This window comes from Corylus avellana, chromosome ca3, assembly GCF_901000735.1.
Source record: "Corylus avellana chromosome ca3, CavTom2PMs-1.0".
In the NCBI taxonomy this organism is placed as follows: Eukaryota; Viridiplantae; Streptophyta; class Magnoliopsida; order Fagales; family Betulaceae; genus Corylus; species Corylus avellana.
In genome coordinates, this window is record NC_081543.1 from 27,692,178 (window position 1) to 27,702,537 (window position 10,360).

The 10,360-nt window shown below is 35.1% G+C and overlaps 1 protein-coding gene across 1 annotated transcript; it reads left to right on the forward strand.

Annotated features, from left to right (window-relative positions):
* Positions 1 to 7,941: 7,941 nt before the first annotated feature.
* LOC132174347 (nuclear transcription factor Y subunit C-1-like) lies at positions 7,942 to 8,301 on the forward strand. Its single transcript, XM_059586017.1, has one exon. The coding sequence runs from the start codon at positions 7,942 to 7,944 to the stop codon at positions 8,299 to 8,301; it is 360 nt and encodes a 119-aa protein (XP_059442000.1).
* The last annotated feature ends 2,059 nt before the right edge of the window (positions 8,302 to 10,360 follow it).

Genomic DNA, 10,360 nt, shown 5'->3' on the forward strand with positions numbered 1-10,360 from the left:
GGTTATGTGCACACATGAGAGACAACAGAAGGTGGTCACGTGAAGGTGGGCAGGAAGAGTCCCTTATGTAAAGACACTATCAAAAGGGGTCCCAAAATTCACTAAGAAGCTCCATCCATCACACACCATGTATGATTTGGTTTGGCCCATGTTGTTCCTATGGAAACACCTCATGTAAAGTGAAAGTTAGAGATGAGAATAGATGCAAAGATAACTACTTCAATTGCCAAGGATAAATAAGATCACGTAGTGATAGGACAGCCAAAAAGTTTATAGGTCTCACGTGATTAATTAAGCAACTCCTGTTGACAAACACCAACTCTTCTTACACGTGGGTAGACTCAAACTCTCTATCAATAAGCGGAGTCTAACATGTAAAACATTTTATTACTTGAATAAGAGTACGCAGGATTAAGAGTTTTAAGGGACACACATGAAGTGGTGAAGTGGGAGGAGTTGGGAAATCTCTTCTTTATGAGTAATGCTATACAACACCCTTGTACGTATCACCACAAAGTTGGTGCGGGGTGCTCCCTCGGCCAACCCAAAAAAAAAATTCATTTCCATACACCGGCTGACTATTGTAAGGGACTACGTCACATCAGTTTTGTGGTGATACAAGAATGATATATAGATTTACTCATTTGTTTTATCTTTTAATTGGAGAATATATCACCCAATTATCTCCAAAGTTAATGTGGTGTGGTCCTCCATAGCATTTAGTGCATGATGATTGATTTTTTTTTTGTTAGAGGGACCACGCTACATCATCGTTGAGAGATGAGAATAAGATAATTGAGTGATGAATAGAATTACTCATTTCAGTACATCTAATTACCCCTAAAATAATAAAGAGTCTGTGTTAGAATTTGTAATTTCCTGTTTAAGGCAAAGTTCTGTAAATAAAGAGGCATGCAAAGTTTTGTCCCTCAAACCGTGTGTTTGGTAGAGGCCTAGGATCCACCTACTATCCTACCATTGTAATTTCATTTTAGCAAAGTAGGTAGGAAGAAGAGGTTAGAGCAAGCTTCTTAAAAAGGGTTCTTCCTGCAGCCGAGTGTGTTAAAGCTAGCAGCTCATGTAAAGTGAAAGGTGAGATGCAAAGATATCTACTTTTGTCTAGCCTGCTCTCAGGCAATTAAACAAATCCCATAAGACACTCTGAAAGGGGTCCTGTAATTCTCTGAGAAGGTCCATCACACACCATAATTTGTTTTGGTCATTAAAGTGAAAGTGAGAAATGAACCCAGATAAGATATATCATCATGCTAGGACAGCCACAAAGTGTACAGCTCTCACGTGATATAAAAAGGTCCCATACACCTCTCTCTCTTTCTCTCTCTCTCTCTCTCTCTCAAGAAAGGGTGGAAAAAAGGTGTAGGCCAGGGTCCTCAAGTAATTAAAGAAGCATGCTCATGAATCTAGTTCACAATTAAGCAGAATCTGCCTATGCAAATAGAAAATTAATGAGTGGTCGATCTGTTTGGTTCTTGAGAAGTCGATGGAAAAGAAAAGAAAATATTGTGAACTTATGCACGTGGGGTAGCCCTTCTTTTCATCACTTAATTAAATCTCCATTTCTGATCTTAAGTTTTTACAAAAGGTATAAAAAGTTTAACCAGGTTTACAATCGTTAAATCATCAATTATCCCAAATGTTTAATTTGATAATTTAGTACTCTTCTTCGTTTGTGGGTTCAAAATTCACCTCGACGCGTAAAATATTTAACTGCAATTGAGGAACAAAAGTTCAAATTCTCTAATACTAAAATTGTCCCAAAAGTTTAAGTTAAAAAGCATAAACTTAGTAGAAGAAACATTGGAATTGGATGTAGCTGCTTGGGCTTTATTACAACTCAAACTGTGATATCTAACTTCGATAACCCATAGGAGAGTAAGATGACTAAAGAATTAGACTGAAGAAATTAAGTTGATGTTGGGCCTTTGCTCAGGAGATAAAAAGTGGGCTGGCGATACCACTGAAATTGGATAAATACCCAAAACAAACTTTACCCTCACGATCAAGAAAGAAAAAGATTAATAAACTTTGATTGAAGATTAATAATTCTAAACTTTCTTTTAAATAAAATTTATCTTTATTAAATCACTGTTTATCCCAAAAGAGAATACCTTCGGTCCTGATATGGTGTAAAAGACCACTTTTACAACTTTCAATAAAAATTTGACACATAAACTAAAAACACCAAGATTAATAAACCTTAGATAAGTAATGATTTAACATGGTGATCTAGGATGAATTTCAAGTTGAGATTGTGTTGCGAAATAGAACTTTTAAAACCAAAAAGAGTTTTATAGAAAAAGCTTCATTTTAAAACTTTTCTTAAAAGTGTGTTTTAGCTATTTTCGGAGTAAAAAAAAAAAAAAAAAAATTTGGCCAAACAGACCAGCTTTTTTATTTTTTTTGAAGTAAAATTGCTTTTGCATTTCATCAAATATTCACTGACAGAGCAGATTGCTCAATCAAAATAACATCCTTGATACAATCAGGAGTTTCCTCCAACTAGACCCTATCTAGGACCTGTTGTGTGGCATTCTTTGCCATTATATGGGCAGCATGATTAGCCTCTCTACTTACATAGCAGCAAGACCAGCTTCGCAGAGAGCGCAAAATTGATCACATCCTCTACCAAATGGCCATTATTCGTCCAATGAAGCACCGCTTTCACCACTTGCAAAGAGTCACCTTTCAAGATAATATCATTCAGCCCAATTTCCCGACAAAAATTCACTGCCACAAACGTACAAAGTGTTTCTGCAGCAAGATGATCAAGCAGACCCGTTCTTGTGATACTACGAACAGCCATTACACAACATGCATGGTCCCTTACAACGACACCCACTCCTATCCTGGAAGAATTTTTATTCAAGGCGATATCCCAATTTGCTTTATATTTATTCACTAGCAAAGGACACCACCTGACCACGGGAGCAACACGATCCACATGAGTTCCATGATTTGTGTTGACCTCCATGTATTCCTCCAGAGCTTTCATTGTTTTCTAAATAATGGTGTTGGGGTGGGTAAAAACACCACCGTGGATTACCTCATTCCGACGAGACCAGATACTTCTTGCAATCCCCACAAAAGTGGATAAAACTTCCTGACCCCCCTTCTGTAAAATATGCTCCGCCAACTCCACAAAATTTGAACCAGTAAAAACACACTTTTGGATGGGCCGAATACTAGCCCCCCATACGTCTCTTGCCGCAGGGCATCCCCACAAAATATGAAGTGCCGTTTCCTCTTTCAGATTACATAATGGGCATACCGGATCCGCTACTATCTTTCTTTTCAACAAGTTGTCCCTTGTTGGTAGTAAATTGTGGCATGCACGCCACATGAAATTTTTTACAGTATTTGGAATCTTTAGACTCCAAATGATTCCCCAAATAGGACTCTGTGCAACTTTGGAAGAGCATTCCAGTCGATGCTGGCCGTCTAGTTCCATAGCTAGATGATATGCACTCCTAACAGAGAATATCCCTGTCGTTGTCCCCCTCTAGAACTGTTTGTCTTGCTGGTCTGTGCAGCTAATGGGTGTAGACAAAATGATTTTTGTCTCTTCAGGGCTGAATAGAGAATTTATAAGCTCAATGTTCCACCATTTTGAATCAGGTTCGATAAGTTCACTTACAGTAGCACTTGCATTCAGTAGGCGTGGTGGGGTGTGAATAGTATAAGTGTTTGCACTTTTCACCCATTGGTCACCCCATATACGCACTTGTTTGCTATTACCAATCCTCCAAATCAGACCATTTTTCACCAAGTCACAAGCCCCATGTATACTCCTCCAAGCGAAAGAAGGATTTGACCCCAACTTTGCCTCCAGAATTGTTTTTCCTGCAAAATATTTTCCTTGCATAATTTTTGTTGTCAATGTATCCGGAGAGATTAGTAACCTCAAAACTTGTTTTGCCAATAACGCCTTATTAAACAAAACCAAGTCCCTGAAACCCATTCCGCCTTTTGCCTTCGGTTGCCCCATTCATTTCCAACTCATCCAATGTATCCGGGATTCATTGGATTGTTGCCCCCACCAGAATTTCTGCATTAACGAATTAATTTCCTTGCAAAGGCCTTTCGGGAGTTGAAAGACGCTCATACTATATGTCGGTATGGCTTGTACAACCGCTTTTAATAAAATCTCCTTCCCTGCTTGGGAAAGAAATTTTAATTTCTAGTCCTGAAGTCGCTTCCACACTCTATATTTAATACTCTTGGAGGCTTTTGTACGAGACTTGCCAACAAGGGTTGGAAGTCCCAAGTACTTATCGTATCTTTGGGTATCAGGGATCCCTAAGATGTCTAAAATCTTCTTTTTTGACCTCTCCGAAGTATTACGACTAAAAAATAATGATGTTTTCTCTTTATTTAGTCGTTGCCTTGACGCTTTCTCATACATGTGGAGGAGTCTGGACATCCTGTTCCAATGTCTGGGATTGGCCTTACAAAATAGAAGGCTCTCATTTGCAAAAAAAGAGATGGTTAATACGTGGGCCCCTTCTAGAAGTAGGGACACCTGTCAAGATACCTTGTCGATCAGCTCTAGAAAGTAGAGAATCCCCTTCTAAGATGAAAGACTTAGAGCTTGTTTGAGGTTGTGCTAGAGAGTTTAAAAGTACTTTTAGTACTTAAAAAATTGTGTCAAACAAAAAACTGACATGTTTGGTAAAAAAATTTAAAAATATTTATTTGACTTTTTTACTCTAAAAATTGTCAAAACACATTTTTAGAAAAAACTTAAAATTGAAAAAAAACTATTTGTGACTTAAAAAACTCTATTTTTCAACGCAATCTCAAATATGCTATTAAATCCAAATGAGAATGCTAGTTTGGTGGTTAAGAGGGCAGCTTTAGAGCCGGTTTGGAGGTTTAAAAAGTACTACTTAAAAAGTTGTACTAAATAAAAAGCTGGAATCCCAACAGGGAGACAATTATGGCTATCAATTGACCCTCTACTACTACAAACTAGAGGATTGAACGGCTCATAAGGGATCTCAAAAGAGCTCATTTAGCTGTTAATTAAGTGGGTAGGTTCTCATTTGTGTTTTGGATATTATCTTGTTCCTTCTCCCTTATTTTCTCTCTTGAACTCTTGTTTGTAAAAAACATAAAAAATAAAAAATAAAAATAAAAACTATAAAAGTACCTTTTACAAAAGAAAAATACTCAAAACATTCAACATCACTTTTTTTTTTTTTTTTAATCCACCATTGTCCACCCTCACGAGCCGCACCTATGGTCAAACTTGAACTTTGTTTTTCTCCTTTTCTTTTTTGCTTTTCTCATAAATAATTATTTACTAATTGTAATCTATATATTTAGCATGGATCCATATTTCTTACAATTAAGAATTCTTGTTATTACTCATGCCTTCTGATATTGGGCTGAGGGCCGTAAAAGGGAGCTCTTGCTCAAGTAGGGAGTCCATAGGACTGAGCAAGCCCAAGCCAGCCAAGCATGAGGCCATTTCACAGCCTAAAGAGTGACAATTTGTGTTTGCGTATCAAGTTCAGGTTGTGTCGAATCATGAATATAAGACTATATAAATTAATCATAATCCCAACCCATTTAATTAAATATGTTAGATCCTCAAATCTCAATCTTAGCCAGCTAATTTTATGTCGGGTTTATGGGTTATGTTGAAATTACTAGCACTAAATGTCATGTGCCGATGTCAGATTGTAACGACCCAGGTAAAAGCGCTAGCCACATCTGCGCTATTACCCCAAAAGGACTAGTCAATTTGGAGTTTCCCTAGAATTCATTATAAAGCCCAGTTTCACCTAGTAACTAGGCAATGTGGGACTTAGCACTCATGACTATCTTTATAAACTACCTACTCTATGTGGGCTTCTTCTAATCTTCCCAATATGGGACCGGGTGTTACACAGATTGTGTCGAGACATGAATAAAAGACTGCATAGGTCAACTTTAACCCAACCTATTTAATTAAAGGAGTAAGACATCTCAACCTTAATCCACTAATTAATGTTATGTTAAGTTTGTATCCAATTAATGAGTCTTGTCAAAAATTATCAGCGACAATACAGCCACTTCAATTTTTCTTGTCCCCTCCTATTTGGACATGAAATTGTAAGGAATGCAAATCCTATTGAGCATGACATTAGTTTTTTCCATTGATGTACTTGGACATCCTCTGCAGTCTACCATGACCAAAGATAATTAATACTAGACAATAAATAATACTCCACTGGTCACTTATAAAAATAAATAAATAAATAAATAATACTCAACTGGTCAAAGAGTACTGCATGCACCCCAGAAGATTACTTGTAAGAGTAAATAATCCCACTTGCAATATTTCTAACCAATTGATAAAATTTGACCAAATATTTATGCAATCTCAACAAATCCCACATATATAATGTAACGCGCGTGGTCGACTATACTCATATTCTTTATTGAGTGAAGGTTAGACCCTAATCTCAACTATCATCATTTGTCTCGAGCCTTAAAATGCCAAACATAAAAGAATTGTAGGCCACTTTAATATTCTACCAATTATATATATATATATAAATTTTAATAATTTAATTAATATTCTAACACCTTTTTTAAAGTATGGGCTCAAACTGTTATGTAATATTTGATTAAAATTAAAGAGTAAATTATAGAGACAAATTGCAAATATAAGACATATGCTATAATATTATATTAAATTATATATTATCTTGAAAATTTAAAGTAATGAAAATGGTGAATTTCAATAATTAAAGTAATATTCTAACGTCTACATATTAATTAAAGGAACTATAGAAAGGGACTAATTGTTTGATGTAACAAATCACCTTACGACAATAGATACCATATTGATGTTGTTGGCTTTTCATATTGGCTTCAGACTGTATTATTTTGCAGGTTGCAATTTTCTGGAAGTGGACCATGACAAATTACCATTTATTTTAAAAGCTTAGCTCACAAAAATTATTGATCTAATCATTTAACAAATATTCTAAAACTCCCTCTTATGTGTGAATTCAAACTCTTTATTAATAAATGAAACCCAACAAGTATAATATTTAATTGATATTGGGATAAATGGTTGAGACAAAGTTCGAATTTAAAACATTTGCTCTTATATCATAGTAAATCACCACTTATTCTAAAAATTTTGTTAATAAATTTATCCTATTCCTAGAATTACTGGGATGCAAAACGTACTAAGAAGAACGCAAAAATAAGCAATCACAAACACAGAGATTCACATGGTTCACTACTAAGGGCTATGTTCACAGAGTTTGAACGAAATTTCACTATTTATTGAGAAACAATATAAGAGGCGTCAATTACATTCGTACAAAACCCTAAAATCATAAGCGACTACAATTAAATATATACAACCCTCAATTAGGTCAAAACAATAAAACGGGCCAAAATAATTTCTTGTCCATGAGCGCTCCTCCCAAGCCTTCGCTCCATGGACTAAGCCTAAGAAAAAAAGAAAAAAATCATAGCGCCTCTAATGTTGAACCGGGTCAGGTGCAAACTGAGCCAGCAGATACAAACTATGGTCCACATAGCCTAACAAATTTAAACCGATAAAAAGATTGATTTAATTATTTAATTAAATATTATGGCAGACCATATAATTAAGTTCAAAATGTTGTGGAGACTGGAGGCAACAAAATGTATACTGAAATATGTTGAATTACAATGAACAATAGTAGTCAGTCATTAACAATAGTATTTTTAGCCGGCTTAATTAGTAGGCTGGCCGGCAAGCAACTCCCCGGCCTGTTTTCTTCACGCCAACCTGGCCTCCTCCACCACCACCACCCTCTCCTTTAAAAGCAAACTTCAACGATATCTGCTCTCCATCCTCACATCAATCTGTACCTTTTCTTCTCTCTTGCAAATCAACACAAAGAAGCTAGCTAGCTAGCTAGAGTTGACACCATGAGGCAAGCCGGAGTATACTCGGGAATGGTCTCCGGCGGCAGAACTGGGCCTCACCTGCTGCCGTTGGCCAGAATAAAGAAGATCATGAAGAAGTCCGGCGACAACGTGAAGATGATATCTGGGGAGGCCCCGATTGTGTTCTCCAAGGCTTGTGAGCTGTTCATAGAGGAGTTGACGCGGAGGTCTTGGATGGTGGCCATGCAAGGAAAGAGAAGGACGCTTCACAAAGATGACGTGGCAACCGCCATTGTAGCCACTGATATCTTTGACTTTCTTGTCGATTTGGTGTCGTCCGGTAATTCTATCAATCCTCTGGACTTCTCCCCGGTGGAAATGGAAACAGTACTGGAGTCTTAAGGCCATTTCGCTCTGTATATCTTTTTTTTTTTTTTTTTTTTTGTCATATATTACAAAGCATAATATATATATATAGCAAAACTAGCATTATTTAGCTTGAAGCCTTTGCCATTAATGGGTGTGAGCAAAATCACTTGTTAATTATATTGGTAAATTTTAATTTGTATGTGCATGCATGACCTTCAATTCTTGAGATGAACTTTGCTTTTCTTTTGTGTGAGACCATAATATATGATAAAATTTTTGGAAACAATTTAACTAATTATCCTTTAAAATTGGTCTATAAAAAAAAAAAGGTGTCCAAAAACTTGTATACACAGATAAAATTACATTCTATTCATATGATACATTTAAGATTGTTAACGCTCTTCGCCCCTCATCCTGCTGGGTTGTACTCCCACTTTTGTCTTTCCTTCTTGGAGGTAAAAGCCAAATTAGTATAAAATTTGTTTCGATTTTATCTACCGGTGAACTAGGGTGATGGAGTTCAATCTCAAAACCTTTCTTGTGCATTGTATTTACATTATTCTTTTCTATATACATTAGAATCTTGATTATATATATATTACAGCTCCAGCTTAGGTGGTTGAGAGTACCGTCATCTCTTATTTAAATTAAATATTTCATGTGTTGGATCTTACTTATTAAAATTTAAGCTTTTAAAATATATGGTGATTTAACAAATAGCTAGCTTTGCAACCATCTTTCTTGGGGATAAAATTTTCCTGTAAAATAGGTTAAAGGATAACCCAATTAATTACATTCATATATTCTCAGATACATTTTTAATTTCTTCTTTCAACCTAGTCAATTTATTAAACTGACAAATGCTCAAAATTTATGTAATTTTCATGTACAATTTTAATAAAGTAATATGTGATTCTCACGTACATTTTGAGCACACGTACTTTAGTCTAAATAGACTAAATTATTAAAAAAAAAAAAAAAATTTCCCAACCAATTTAAATAAAAACTATATGGTCTCTCATTTGGCATATGCACGGCAGTTTTATCGCTTCGGACCCAACCCAATTACATCAGTTATACTTTATCTATGCTGGGCCTGGCTGATCAAAACGTCAATTGGGCTTTGCCTTTAAAAAAGTAGGGCTCGGTTAAACGACCCCATAACGGAGGCCGGCCCAAAAGAAAACTACCAGACAAAAAAATTATGCCTCAAAAAAAAAAAAAAAAAAAAAAAAGCGCAGTAAAAATGGATTAACTTATATAATCTGTAATTTTGACTTAAGAAGACATCAATGTTTTCATGTTTAAATAGCAATGGTTTCTTACGTACTAATATCTATTAAATATTAATTAAATAATTAAAGTCGTAAATTCATATTAGTTTATGCTTTTAAAACAATTTGTGATTTATCATGCATGTTATTAGAAGTTAAAATATTTCACTAGTGAAAAAAAATTGTTAAAATATTAATTAAATGACTGATTTAGAAGAATTTGAAATGCATACACGTGCCATAGCAGTATATAATTAATCAGCAAATAGCACAACCCCATAAATTCCCATTGCTCAATGCATTTTTTTTTTTTTTTTTTTTTTTGGTGGTAAAGTTCACTTAACCCCCTCAAACTATCATTCCAATGATAATCTATCCCCCAAACTATTAATTACGACAATTTACCCCTAAACTACCAAAACAATGACAATGTACCCCCTAATGCTCGCAAAATGACGAAATTACCCCTGTAAAATTTTCAATAAGACAAAAATATCCTTAACAATTTGAGGAAAAAAAAAAATTCAATTTTAGTATTTTTATTTTTATTTTAGTAAGGGTAATTTTTTCATTTTTTTAAATTGGGGGTACATTGTCATTGTTTTGGTAATTTATGGGATAAATTGTCGTAATTGATAGTTTGGAGAGTAAATTGTCATTGAATTGATAGTTTGAGGGGGATAAGTGGACTTTTACCCTTTTATTTATTTATTTATTTTTAATTACTACTCAATTTGCTAAGGAATATATGTATTAAATTAAGAAAGTGGAAACCATAATCGATACAAAAATTCTAGGGAGCCTCTTTCTATCGAATG

Excerpts from the sequence above, each read along its gene's own strand:
- LOC132174347 (XM_059586017.1), top strand. The coding sequence starts at position 7,942 with ATGAGGCAAGCCGGAGTATACTCGGGAATGGTCTCCGGCGGCAGAACT.